General features: G+C 48.6%; 1 protein-coding gene across 1 annotated transcript in view; it reads left to right on the top strand.

Moving 5' to 3' along the window:
- The first annotated feature begins 810 nt into the window (after window positions 1-810).
- The window catches only part of Setd7 (SET domain containing 7, histone lysine methyltransferase), a 44,368-nt gene continuing 31,659 nt past the window's right edge, over window positions 811-13,519 (top strand). Inside the window, exons 1-2 of the mRNA XM_021158736.2 lie at window positions 811-1,123; window positions 10,584-10,713. Coding sequence (XP_021014395.1) covers window positions 1,084-1,123; window positions 10,584-10,713 — 170 coding nt within the window. The 5' untranslated portion in view covers window positions 811-1,083. The remainder of the gene's footprint in view (window positions 1,124-10,583; window positions 10,714-13,519) is intronic.

Below are 13,519 nucleotides of genomic sequence, written 5' to 3'. Positions count from 1 at the left end.
GAGAAGGAGGCGCGCTAGACACAGGGTCTTGGCTCCGGCTCTCCGCTTGGTGGCTCCATCTTCAAGACAAGGAGAAGGAATCGGCCAAAGCTCGGGTGCGGCCTGATGACCAGCTTGCTGCCATTTGGGTTTGATAAATTCCTGGATCTCTCTAGGGGCCTAGAGATGCGAAAGAAGATGGAGACTGGGGACTCCTGGGTAGAACGTTCAGTCGGGAGGAATCCGGGGCGCAGGACGCCCCCTGGAGTCGAGGGAACTGGCTTGTGGAGGCAGCGCTGGGCAGTGGAAGGGGGACGGGGCACCTGCGCTCCTGGGCCCGCCGCACTTTGCAACTCTGGGCAGTAGCAAGCCGAGTGAAGTGGGGCTCTAGGGCAAGAGGAAGTAGAAGCTCAGGAACTAAAGGCTTCCTTAGTTCCGAGTGCGCTCCAGCTGTCCAGGAGTGAGATAGTGGTAGGAACACCCAGCATGACGCATTTCCAAGTCCCTGGTGGCACATCGCGGGGATCAGGCGCTCCGAGTCCTTCACCCACCCCAGGCGGGTACCCTCGAGGCCCCCGGCGCTAGCGAACAGCGGGCGGCGACCTGGACCGCGAGGCTGGCGAACAGTGAACCAAGCCAAAAGGTAAACGCCGCCGGGCCAGCCCACTGCCTGGTCTTAAGAGGCGGCGCAGCCCCGGAGCGCCTTGGGTTCTAAGGATCCTCACTTCTGGGAAAGGACAGGGAACTGTCAATCACGAGGGAGGGAGCGCACCGGCGCCGGGTGATGTCAGCGGATCAGCTGCTCCATAACAAAGAGGGGGTATCACAGGAGAAAGTTGCAGCGGCAGCAGCACCCCAGAGCCTCCGGGACCGGGGACGAGGGGAGAGGGGGCGGCGGCTGCGGCTGCGGCGGCTGGCGGAGGAATTGAAAGGACTGTAGGGGGAGGCAGCGCGAGCCGCCCCGACTGCTCCTCCTCTTCCTCCCCCTCCTCCCCCTCCTCCAAACTCGCAGGGCTTAGCTCCAGCGCTCGCTCAGCCACCAGGAGCACCCAGAGGGACGGGAGCCGGCCGCACGGCCCCGGGCTGGGTAGGATCTCAGCCGCCATGGATAGCGACGATGAGGTGGTGGAGGAAGCCGTGGAAGGTACAAGCTTTTCTCCAGGACCTTGGGGTGGGGACAGGCGTCTGGGCGGAAAGCGCCAAAAGAGTGGCGGTCTGCGACGCGCGCCGGGCCGAGCCGAAGGCCGCCGCGGTCCCTAAGCGGATGGCGGGTCGCTCGGCTCAGGCGGGGGCTGCACTGCCTACGCCACGCCGCCGGGAGCGTGCGGGGCGCGGCGGGGCAGGGGCGGGGAATGGGGACCCGCGGGGTCCGCCGCCCTGGGAAGGCTGGGCCTCTGCATCCCGCCTGGCCACGGCAGCATCCTTCCTGGGAGTTGCGACGCTGCCTAGCACCTTGGCCTTAGTCCTTGCGGGGATGGAGGATGGGAGGGCAGTCCCTTGAGGCCCGCGATCTCCGCGGGGCAGCGTTGTTTCAGCCACCTAGACTTCCCCTCTCCGACCTCCCTTTTCCTGGCTGAGTCGCTGCGTCCCGTGGCCACCAGGGCCGGGTCGCTGCGTCCCGTGGCCACCAGGGCCGGGTCTAGGTGGGTCTCCCATCGCAACGCACCCGGCCGCACACCAGGCACATGGCGGCCTTGGCCGCTCCTCCGGGAGGGGGGGGGGAGATGAAATCATGGCTAGGTAGAGCACGCCGCTCCCCACCAGGCTACCCTGCCCCTGGGCGAACTCAGCCACTCGCCCTTCCCCCTCCCGGCTTCCCAGCGAGGTGCAGACGCGCTGTGCGGACGCTCCAGCCGGGACCCAAATTGCTGGGTGACACTTAACTTTCTGAATTCCGAGCTGTCGGCTGCCGGTGATATCACCGCCTGGGTGTCAGGTTTCTCCGCCCCCTCTTGCGCACCCCTCCCCCGACTCTCGTCGCCACCGTGTTTTGCTGAGTTTCTCCGCCTCTTTTTTTTTAGCCCCCCTACTTATAAAACGTCCGTGGCGACGTTATACAATCTCGTTGTTTGTGGCTTGAGAGGTTATGATTTTGTAACAATGAACACTGGAAAACACTCTTAAGCGTATTTATTATTTATCCTAGTCTATCCCAGATAGTGTTCCCGTGATGTTTTGCAAGATTGCGTAGTGTTGTTCCAGAATTTGTTAAACACAGCAACTGACTAATTTTAAGTCGATGGTTGAATGTGGTTTTTTATCTCATTTGTATAAACAGGTCTGACAAACGATAAAGAAAAAGTGGCTGTGCTTAACAAATGCATATGCTTATGTATTTGTTAGTGCTGCGTTGGGAGAAACCTCTTTGGTGTGCCCATAAATATAACTTTTGCAGACTGCTGAAGGCTTAGGGTGAGATGAAGCAGAATAATTTTTTGAATTTCCGGAAAGGCATCCATTCTAATTTAAGTTGTAAAATGTATTTCTTCATTTTAGTTTTTGGTTTGTTTGTTTGTTTGTTTTTAACAACTTTTAAGTACATAGTTTTGCTTGTAACTTTTGAAGAGACTAAAATGCGGATCCACGGAGCTTATATTTCTCTAAATAAACCCAGTGTTGGGATTAATGAGGCCCAGCTAGCATTGTTTGAGCCAATCATAGGAAGCCTTCTTTAACTTCTAAAGTTATTGACTTCTTGTAAATTTCTGCTATGACAGAAAAAGTGTTCTTAACAAATTGCCACTGTCGCTCTCATTCTTCCTGGTTTTTTTGTCCTAAATAGTATTTTTTTAGGTTTGTTTGTGTTGTTGTTGATGATGGTGATTTTTTTATTTCTTTAATGTCATGTGCAGTGGTGTTTCTGTTTGCATGTATGTCTGCACGAGGATGTCATATTCCCTGGAACTGATGTTACAGATGGTTGTGAGCTGTCATGTGGGTACTGGGTCTTCTGGAAGAGCAGCCGGGGCTCTTAACCACTCAGCCATCTCTCCAGCCCCTCCTCCTGTTCTTTTACTTGCAATTTTTAAAAACAACCCCTTAAGCACAGATAGTGCCCCCAGCCCAAGCCACCTTCTCCAGGGCTGATGTTTAGAAAATGTGCTCTGTTGTTTATGATCCTAGCACTGGCAAGTGAACAAAAACCAGGCCAGTGGCATACTCACCTGCAGGTGGAGGCGGAGGCAGGAGCATCAGGAGGTCAAGGTCACCCTCGGCTGCATAGCAAGTCCAAACCCAGCCTGAACTATAAGACCCTGTCTCAAAATGATAAGAAATGTTTAAAGTATATTTTCAGGTTCCATGTTAGTCCAGTAGATTCAAAACACTGAAGTTTCTTTACCTTAACTGTAGGGGAGGTGAGGGGGACAGATATAGCACTTCTATAAATCAGCTCATTAGAGCAAGAAAGGCACCATTAATAATTATGCTAGGACAGCTGGCTTAAACCCTGGCTTGTCTTGGGCAGTCACTCAGTTTTACCTAAGAGTAAACAAGTAGAGGAACTTCCTTGTTTTGCTTTTTTTCCGGATCTGTGAAACACGATCTCTGTGGCCCAGGCTGGCTTTGATATGATGTGCTGCCATTACAGATGTAATGCTGCCAGAACAGGATTACTATTCCTGGATTTTTAAAAGAACAATAACAAAACTTTCTTTCCTTCTCTCTCTCTCTCTCTCTCTCTCTCTCTCTCTCTCTCTCTCTCTCTCTCTTCCTTCCTTCCTTCCCTTCTTTCCTTTGTTGTGTTGGGCAAGCAATATACCATGGAGCTACATACTCTAGCCCAAGAGTGACTTAATATTCTAAAGTCCTTAGAAAGGCCAGGTATAGTGGGGCATATATGTTATCCCAGTTACATGGAAGGCAGAAGAGAGGATTTTTTTTTTTTTTGGTTTTTGGTTTTTCGAGACAGGGTTTCCCTGTGTAGCCCTGGCTGTCCTGGAACTCACTCTGTAGACTAGGCTGGCCTCGAACTCAGAAATATGCCTGCCTCTGCCTCCCAAGTGCTGGGATTAAAGGCGTGCGCCACCACCACCTGGCGAGAGGATTGTTTTTTAAGACTGGGAGACTGGGAGTTCTAACAGAGCTTGGACCTGGAAAATTGATAGATTCTGTCTCAAAAAAAAAAGTGAAAAAAAAAGTGGTGGAGAGATGACTTGGTGCCTGCTCTCGAAGAGGACCTGGATTCTGTTCCCAGCACCCACGTGGTAACTCAGAACCTCAGCACCTCCAGTTCTGTTGGCTCCAACACTCCTACATATAAAATAAAACAAGTACATCAAAAGAGAGAAGAAAAGGCCCTGGGAAGCATCTTGGGCTCAGCTTTGCCGTGTGCCCTGGCTGGAAACTGTATCCCTCACTCTTCCTCCAGGTCTGTGTTGGCCTTGGCACTTCACATCGCTCGCTCCTTAAAATCTAGCACGCATCTCTAAACACATATGAACGGCTGTGACCTTCTCCTAAATAGAAAGTCATCTGTGTACACTGGTGCCTCTCATCTCTGTGCACACATTGTCTTCTGATGGTTTTCTCGTCACAGCTGTTATTATATCAGCATCGCTGTGGCTCTCACTATGTCAGATTCCATGCTGAGTGATGCTCAGATGTTATCCAGCCGTAGGAGGTGGGTACTATATTATCCTCGTTTTACAGAGAAACTTAGTCAAGTAAAGGACAGGATAACTGTCAAAGGGAGACAGTCTAGACTTGTGAAATTCTTTTTTGTCAACTGTCCATTCTTTCTAACTCCTACGAGTCTACATTCCTTTCCTTCCTTCCTTTTCTCAGCAATGTCTCACTCTGTATTTTATAGCCCAGGCTAACCTAGAATTTATGTAGCCCAGGTTGGCCTGGAACTCACTATGTAGTCCAGACCTACTGCCTCAGCTTCCTGAGTACAGAAAAATGGCATGAACAACCATACTCAGCAATCTCTTATGTTTTTAAAGCATTGCCCTTTTCAAGTCTTTTGTGTGTGTGTGTGTGTGTGTGTGTGTGTGTGTGTGTGTGAACATTTTTCTTCCATGTACATCTGTGCATTATGTGCATCCTAGGACTGGCATTGTGGACCTCTGTGAGCCACCATGTAGGGGGCTGAGAATTGAACCCCTGGTCCAAGAGCAACAAGTGCCTTAACCACTGAGCCATCTCTCCAGCCCAGCATTTCCTTTTAGAAACTCATTTTTTTTTCTTTACTGAGTCAATTGAGCATGTGAAATACTTAGTGACTGAGCTGAGAAGCAACAGTTAATGTGCAATGGCAAGCCACTCGCAGTGATTCTGTCACTTCTGAGGTGGCTTCTGCCATATAGGGTGAGTAGGTTTCAAGGGAAAAAAAAAATATATATATATATCCTACTCACCCTCCATATATATTTTTTCTCCACATATATATGGAGAAAAAGAATCTTGACTTTCAGCCTCCACAGCAAACATACTTTCTTTTCTTATACCTCCTCCTCTAAGGAAGACATAGGCCTGACCAAGACAGTTCAGTCAGTCAACAGGTTCTCCAGGGCAGGAACGAGGATTATGGAGAAAAAAAAAAAAGACAATTAGACAAACACTTTTAGCGTGACCCCAGACCTTTCTGAGGCTGAAAAGGGTTTATTTTTCCCAGTCTGCTTTTATACCACTTTAAGTACATGCAAGATAAAAAGATCAGTTCTGGGACCAGGAACAAGCAGGACAATAAACAAAATCCCCATCAACACCTTTCTTAGGGGGGTAGTCTGGCTGACCAGGACGAGCCAAGTGTGCCTGGGCTGAGCCAGGCTTGAGCTTTGCATTAACTCAGATGTAAATGTTCTTAGTCTGGTCCTATTGCCTGAGCCCTAGCCCAACACCAGATTTCTGTCTGGAGCTCACTCTGTCCTGCCTCTAATGCCTCTCCACATCGGCCTCTTCAGGGCGTGAGGTCAGACGTCTTATAAGGTGATGCACATTTTGGCTCTCCTGGCAGCATTGCAGCCCTGGTGAAGGTTCTTCTTTAATTAATGCATTTTTTCCCCTTGGATGCACATCTCACTCTGTCATCATTGGCTCTCCTAAAACTCATTATGTAACCCGAGCTAACCTCAAACCAGCCATGATCCTCTTCAGTCTCCCTAGTGCTGGGATTATTGTGCCTTGTTGCCCTGGTACAGTTCTGAATACAAGGTGGTTCAATACATGCGCGCGCGTGCGCGTGGACAAACACACACACACACACACCGTGGAAAGGACTCAGTGTCAGGAGGAAACAGTTTGGGTTCCAGTATCTGCCCTGCTTCTGTGGGAAGCCAGTTAACTTCCAGGCATCAGGCAACTGATGCGCTAGGCAGTCGGAAGGCATGTGGCAATAGCTGAGGCTCTTGTGGTATCAGACATGCAGTTATGAGGGTAGGGGAAAAAAAAGACAAAGAAAAGCCTGGGAATGTGTAAGAGTCACTGAGGGAAAGAGCTCAAAATGGGAAAATGTCAGAGTCCTCAGAACAAGGGCCCACAGTGAAAACACGTAGCTCCAATGGTCTGGCATCCCCGTCCGCTCCAAACAGTCAGGGTTATTTTATTAACAACCCCCGTACTGTCCGGCCCTGCCTGTCTCTTATCTGTGTCTGCGCCCTGGGCCTGGGACAGAGTGTTCACCATTCTCTGTGAGCCATACATGAAAACCGCAGCCGTCGCCAGTTCACACCTGTGTTCCTGTGCCTGTCTGAGCCACTGTGTATCCTTCATGAGGAAGGCTTGCTTCCAGCATCAGTAAACTTGCTTTTCTTAAATGATTTTTCTGAGGGAGAGGAGGAGCCGAGTTTTGTATGCAAAGATAACAGCATGGGCCAAGGTCTCTCGTCCTGAGGGAAATATTCACCCAGAGTGCTCAGGTCTCTTCTAAGTTGGAAGCAGGCAGTGACCCATCTCTGATCCCAGGGCAACGTAACAGACCAGTCTTATCAAGTTAAGGAAAAAACACCTCTGCTCAGAGGTGAGTTTAGGGAAAATGTTTCTATTTGCTTGGTGGATAAAAGTCTTTAGAACAGAATGGAAAGAAAATCAGACCCGTTACTTTTTTCTTTTCTCTGGCTACCGGTTCAGTCTTTCTGTAGACAGATCCTGGGTGCCTTGCTTGCTGGGGCTGTGTTATTAGCACAAAGTGATCATTCCAGTGAGTTTGGCCTGGCGTTTGGGCCTGGTGCCCACCTTCTGTGTACTGGGAACTGGTCTGCAAGGGGGTTGGCTGACTCGGCGCATTCTGTAGTCTTCAGCAAGGGCTAGAGTTTCCACACTGAGTTAGCAACACAGGCAAGGGATTGGAATTTGCAGCCAGGATATGATATTGAGAATCCTGGCATTCTCTGCAGCCTGCCCACAAAGTCTCCTTGCGTTTCTCTATAAGGAGCCTGGGCATGGCTGGTAGTTTTTTGTTTGTTTGTGGTTTGGCTTTTGTTTTTGTTAAGAAGATATGTCATCACAGTGAACCATTTGGCTCAATAGTGCACAGTCATTACATGGTCATACAACTTGAAATACTGATTTTTTTTTAAATATGTATTTTCTTTTCCTCTTACTTGGGTTATGTAAGGTTATTTTCGTACGAGTATGTACTTTGAATGTATCGCCCCATGCTTCCCTGCCATCCTCTTAGTTCCCCTAAGTTTCTCTTTCACTTTCTAATTTAAATTATTCATATTGCTTATGTGTATGCCAGAGGGCAGGAGGGGGTGTGGGGTCTCTGGAGCCGCAGTTGCAGGCATTTGTGAGCAGCCCAGTGTGGTGTTGGCACAGAGCCCTCAGGACAAAGCAGAAAGCCCTTTAACTGCTGTACCACCGCTGCAGCTCGTGCTCTGCCATCAGCAAGGTTCCCCTTGGCCTCCCAGCTTGTTTGCCTTTCTCTAGAAAGAAAGTGGATGGGTGGGTTGGAGGCCAGAGCTTTCCATAACCTTGCACGAATTTAGAGCTATCAGCTTTCTCTCACAGGTCATGTGGTAGTGTTTAGTCATCTGAGGTTTCAAAGAGGTACCAAGAAAGCATTTACAACCCCCACCCCCACTGCCCCAAACAAGTATCTTCATAGTTGTTTTCTTCTCTGGATAGTGAGTGACGTTAGGTTGGCTGCTTAAGCTGTGATGCCACACAACTTTGCTGGGCTAGCAGCATCTGAGTAAGAAGAGCGCTGAGACCGCTCACAGTAATTGTGCTCAGAGGAGGCAGGATTTTAACATCCTAATCTCTTCCCTAGGTTTGTCCGAAGTCTTTTTGTTGCTCTTGCCCTGTTTATGGTTGTTTGTTCATTCCCTTCTGCTCTGGTGTGCTTTGTGTCAGAGACTGAATGTGACGCAGCCCCAGGCTGGCCTCAAACTTGCTGCCCACTGAGGAGATCAACGCCTAAGCCCTAGTAGTAAGATCGCAGAATTGTACTGCCACACCCAGGTTGTTTGGGTCTGCTCTTTGGTTTAGCTACTTAGCAGTCTGGAAAGCTGACACCATAAATGTAAATGTGGACATTTCAGACACACTCTAATTTCTAATCTTTGCATTGCTTACACCTGAGAATGCAAAACAAACCAAGTCAAGGTGGAAATCCTTCTGAGAGAGGTCTGACAGACTTCAGAACTTTCACGTGCAGACAGACCAGCAGGGAAGATTCACCGTCCACGTGTTTCTCCTTCTAGATGCTCAAGGTCCTCAGAGAAGTGGGTGTCACTCAGAATCCTCCAGCAAAGAGTAGAGGGTTTCCTCCCCACTGGCCTGTTGCAGAAGGGTCCAGACAAGCCAGTCATGGAGCAGGGGTTTTTATTTTCCTCACGAAAATCAGTTCTGGGGTCAGAACTGACCGCTGCCTGCTTTCAGTTACACGGCACCTTCGTCCACTTTTAATATCTGAGTTCCGTGCGGAGGGTGCCCGCACCTGTAGTGTTTGATTCAGATATAGGCCAGGGAGAAAGGAATATAGATGGAGCACACTACACTGGCTTTCCTTCACCCCTCCGTGTCCATGTTTATCATGATGTTTCTCTCGATCTACAGTAGAAAAACAATTTTATTAGCAATCTCTTTTTAAAGTCTGAAGGGTGTGCAGCTTTCTCCATTGTAGGAGTATTCGTACACATCAGTAATTACTCTCGTGAGAGACTAACCTAATTATTCTGATATAGCCACCAAATCGAAAGTAGGACACTAAATTCATAGGAGTGCTAATGGCACTTTTTTTCCTGTTTCAGTGAAAGAATGTCATCAGTAGATGGTTAGAAAATAGTTGTCCAAATTATTCCATATGACTCTATTAGAATTATATCATGTAATTTAGTTTTTCTACCAAAAGAAAGCAAGCTTGGACTAGCTTGGCTCCCCTCTGACCCTGTCTGCGGTGTGTTTATATAGCCATATACGGGCCCAAAGAGGCCGCTCCATGCTAAGACAGTTCCAGTTGGGCTCCCAGCTCCCACATGGTGGCTCTCTCTCATCCAGTTTCGGGGGCTCCAACGGCCTCATCTGTCCTCAGAAGGCCAAATGTGTGTGGTGCACATGAACTCATGCAGGCACACGCATCCACATAATAAACAAATAAATCATAGCATGTGCTATTGTGCAATGCTCTCGGTAACTCAATCCACAGATAAATAATAGCATTGAATCATTGTACTATGTCCCAGGTCACTCATTCCATATAGAAGCAGAGTGATAAAATACGGTCTTTTTTTTGCTATGATTTTATGTTTCAGTCGTCAGTAACATAAAGAGCATTTGTTTTTTTATGACCACTTATCATCTCTTCTAAGAGACTATAGCCTTCTATCTCTTTTAATTTTTTTTTAACTTTTCAGGGCTGGGTATTGCTTAGGTTCTCGGGCACGCCATCTAAGCCTTCTGCCCCTGAGCTCTGTCCTTAGCCTGGGACTTTATCATCTTACATAGAAATGCTAGGAGATTCGGGCATTCACGTGGTGGCATGCATGGTTTGTGTTTTATGCTAATAGGCCATCCGGAAGCCATATTGAGTATTTCATGTCCCTGCATTGCACAGTATTGAATGTTTGCACCCATGATCCCAGTTGTTAACCCAGGGGAGAAGCCAGTAGAGAAATGACTGGCTTTATTTTTCACTCTTCTCTGCAAAAATCTTCTCACCCAGATGATGGGGAGATACCAATGGGGTGGGGCTGGAGTTTGTGAAACAAGTTGGTGGTAACCAAGTGTGAGCCTTAGGAGCTTGGGCAGTGGTAACCAGGGTGTAGATGGCTCTACTGACAATGCATCCCTGTCGCAGGGAAAAGGCAAGCCAGTGCAAACTCTATGTCTTCAGACGTGCCCCGGCCTTTCTGTATGGACCAGCCAGTTCACGAAGTACACAAAACATCAAGTAGATATTCTTCAACAGGGTGGGGGTGGGGGTGAGGGGCTGAGAAAGTTCTGCACACTTGGTCCTCCCAAGACATGGAAGTGAGGCTGGAGCGGCGGCTCAGCAGTTAGGGGCACTTGCTACTCTTACTTGAATTCAGCTCCCAGAACCCATGCTCAAACCCATGTGTAATCCCAGATGCAGGGCATTGATGCCCTCTTCTGGCCTCCCCTTGGCAGTTTCTGAGACTTGTCTTACCATCCTGAGCTGACGGTTTCTCTTTCCCCAGGGCACCTGGACGATGACGGGTTACCGCACGGGTTCTGCACTGTCACCTACTCCTCCACGGACAGATTTGAGGGCAACTTTGTGCATGGAGAAAAGAATGGACGTGGGAAATTCTTCTTCTTTGACGGCAGGTAGCCCTCACTGTTCTGTTTTATTTGGGGGGGGCGTGGGGATCCCCAACTATTTCAAAGGAAAAAATGGTACAAATGGAAGAATTCAATTGAAAGCTTGTGTGTAGCTCATGCAAAAGGTGAGAGTAACCCCAACGTGTATGCAGGGCTTTGGTGACCAGAAATGATTGTGGTGGCTGTGCAGAAGCCAACCTGAGGTGTGCCGAGCCTGGGATGTGTCTGTCCAGTGATCTTTTGCCATGGCAGATTTAGGGGCCACTCCTGTCTTGCACAAATTCATTTCATGGCCACCCAGGAACCGTAACATAGCTTAATGACATCACACAAGGTGGAAGGCAGGAACAGACACCCACATGAGTCTGACCTCCTCATGGACCATGGCATGTATATGCCTGCGCTCACATATACCCATGTGCACAGGCATGTACATCACATATACACACATACACTGGCACAAATTCAATACCTACCAGTTCCCTGGTCCCCAGGGGTCTCTTTCAAGGTGTTGCATCAACGCTGCCACTCAGAATCCCTCTTTCCAGAACATAGCTCCCCTGCGTGGTTTCCCTGACAGTTCCATCATAGCTCTTCTTCTGGAAAAGGTCCATTTTTCACTTTGTGCCAAGGTTATTTTTATATTCATTCAGCAATGTATGTTTTTTGTAAATGGCTGATCTCCCCTCCCCACCTAAGGAGAGTTTCCTTGAGTGCACATCTCTGTCTATGATATCTCCTATGCTTTGTGAGACATTCTCTTAACGTGATAGATTAAAATAATGATAGTAAAGTCCTTGCCAAGTGGATGTGGGAGCTGAAAACAAGTTAGAGCTTATCCAGATGGCCACGCACGCGCATACACGCTCACACACGCGCGCGCATGAGCGTGTTCGTACTTTGAATTTGGTGGTTAGATGAGGCTAGCCAACAAGGAACTGATTCTTAGGGGCAACGGTCCAGCAAATTGGTTGTATTGGACGGCACACCTTCCAGCTTTATGGGCTAGACTGAGCATCTGAACCAGTGTGCCAAAATGTGTTCCCTGTTAGCCACAGGAGACTTTCCCTGAGCAGGCAGGAGTGGGCAAGACTCCCTGAGTGCCTTCCCCGATGTGCCTTGCTGGCTGCTTCTGACCTCAGGTGCCCTATCTGGTCACCACGTGCCATGCGCGTGCAGTCATTTACATGTCTTTCATGAAATAGCAAGTCTGGAGGAGAGGTTAAAGCATGTGTCCAGTAATCTAAGTTAAAGCAACGGAGACTTAGTTCAAGAAACTGAGACCTCTTAACCTCTCTGATCCTGAGATAAGGGCATGTGTGTAGTTAGTTAGCAAATCAGATTTTGGGATTCTGGTGGTGCCGCTCGGTCTGGATAGAGCCTCACACTGGGTGTGTGTGGTCCTGAGCTTGCTATGGAAATGATTTTCTGCCGCTAAGAAGGCTTTGATAGCTGCATCTTTGATTTTGCCTGAAATGGCTAATTGGGGTGTTTAGTACAGTTTAACTGTTCTGAGTTCCACCAAAATTTATAAGCATAGAGCCAGAGCTTGCCTAGAACTGGGAGACAAAAAAGAAAAGAACAAAGAAATCCAAAGGCGTCGACTTCTAAGCTGTGGAACGGTAATTTTAGGGAGTCTTGTCGTCTGTAACCCAAGATAAAAAGCGAGGTAATTTATCATATGTGTAATTATTCTTTGGTACTGGGGAACCCAGGGCCTCATGAGTGCCAGATAAGTGTTCTACCACAGAGCTTCATCTCCTGCTCTTTAAACACTACCTGGCTGCCCTCAAATCCGCTGTCCCTCTGCCTCTTCCTCAAGAGCTCTGGGATCCCAGTGTGTGCCATGGAGCCCAGAGTGTAAATATTTCTTTTCAGTGCTGTTCCTGGACATGCGACCTAGGTTTCAGAGTACCTGCTACTGCATGCCTTTATTTTTCTGCACCCTAGTCGTGTGTGTGTGTGTGTGTGTGTGTGTGTGTGTGGTGTACATGTGTGCAGAATATAAAGAAGAAAAGCTCCATTGTTCCTCAGTGACATGAACTTTGTTTTTATGGTTTTTTAAATTACATAGATGTATTTATTGGGTGGGGTTAGACATGCCACAGTGTTTGTGGAGGTCACAGCACAGCTTGCAGAAGCTGGTTCTCCTCCTACACGAGGGTCCCACAGTGGAGCTCGGGTGGGTCACCAGGCTTGGTAGCAAGCAGCTCTGCCTGCTGAGTGTTCAGTGTTGGTTTGGTTTTTAGACAGGGCCTCTCACCGGCTTGAAACTCAGCAAGCAGGCTAGACTGAGATTACAGGTCCACACCACCACACTGGTCTTTCTTTTTTTTTTAAGGACAAAAACCACACCCTCACGTTGGCAAGGCCAGTGGCTTACCCGCTGAGCTATCACCGCGAGCCTCCCAGAGGCGTTTTCTGAGGTTGATTTCCTGTCCTGGGGTGTTCTGCTGAGAGGGATCCCTGTGGGCCGAGGGGAAATGAGGACACCTAAGAATTCCCAGATTGTTACAAAGTGCTTGGTCACATTTCACAGAAGCTGAGGTGGAAATGAACTTTTGAAGTCATGGATCCCGGCCTCTCCCATCTCCAGATGGTAAAGGTCTTAGCTGAAAGTAGCTTGTGTTAGCCGGAAGTAGCTTTAGCCGATGCCTTAGGGCTCCTCACTTTCCGGGTCTTGCAGTATTAGGTAATGGCACAGCCACACGAAATCAGCCCTAGAACAATGCTCTCAAACTAGGTTTAATTTGTTAGAGATGGGACTTGAAAGCAGAATTCATTTTCTTTCTTTTTTTTTGGGGGGGGGGGG

This window comes from Mus caroli, chromosome 3 (genome assembly GCF_900094665.2).
Source record: "Mus caroli chromosome 3, CAROLI_EIJ_v1.1, whole genome shotgun sequence".
Taxonomy (NCBI): Eukaryota; Metazoa; Chordata; class Mammalia; order Rodentia; family Muridae; genus Mus; species Mus caroli.
The sequence above is the reverse complement of the archived record's forward strand: the minus strand, read 5'-3'. Positions and strand labels throughout refer to the sequence as shown.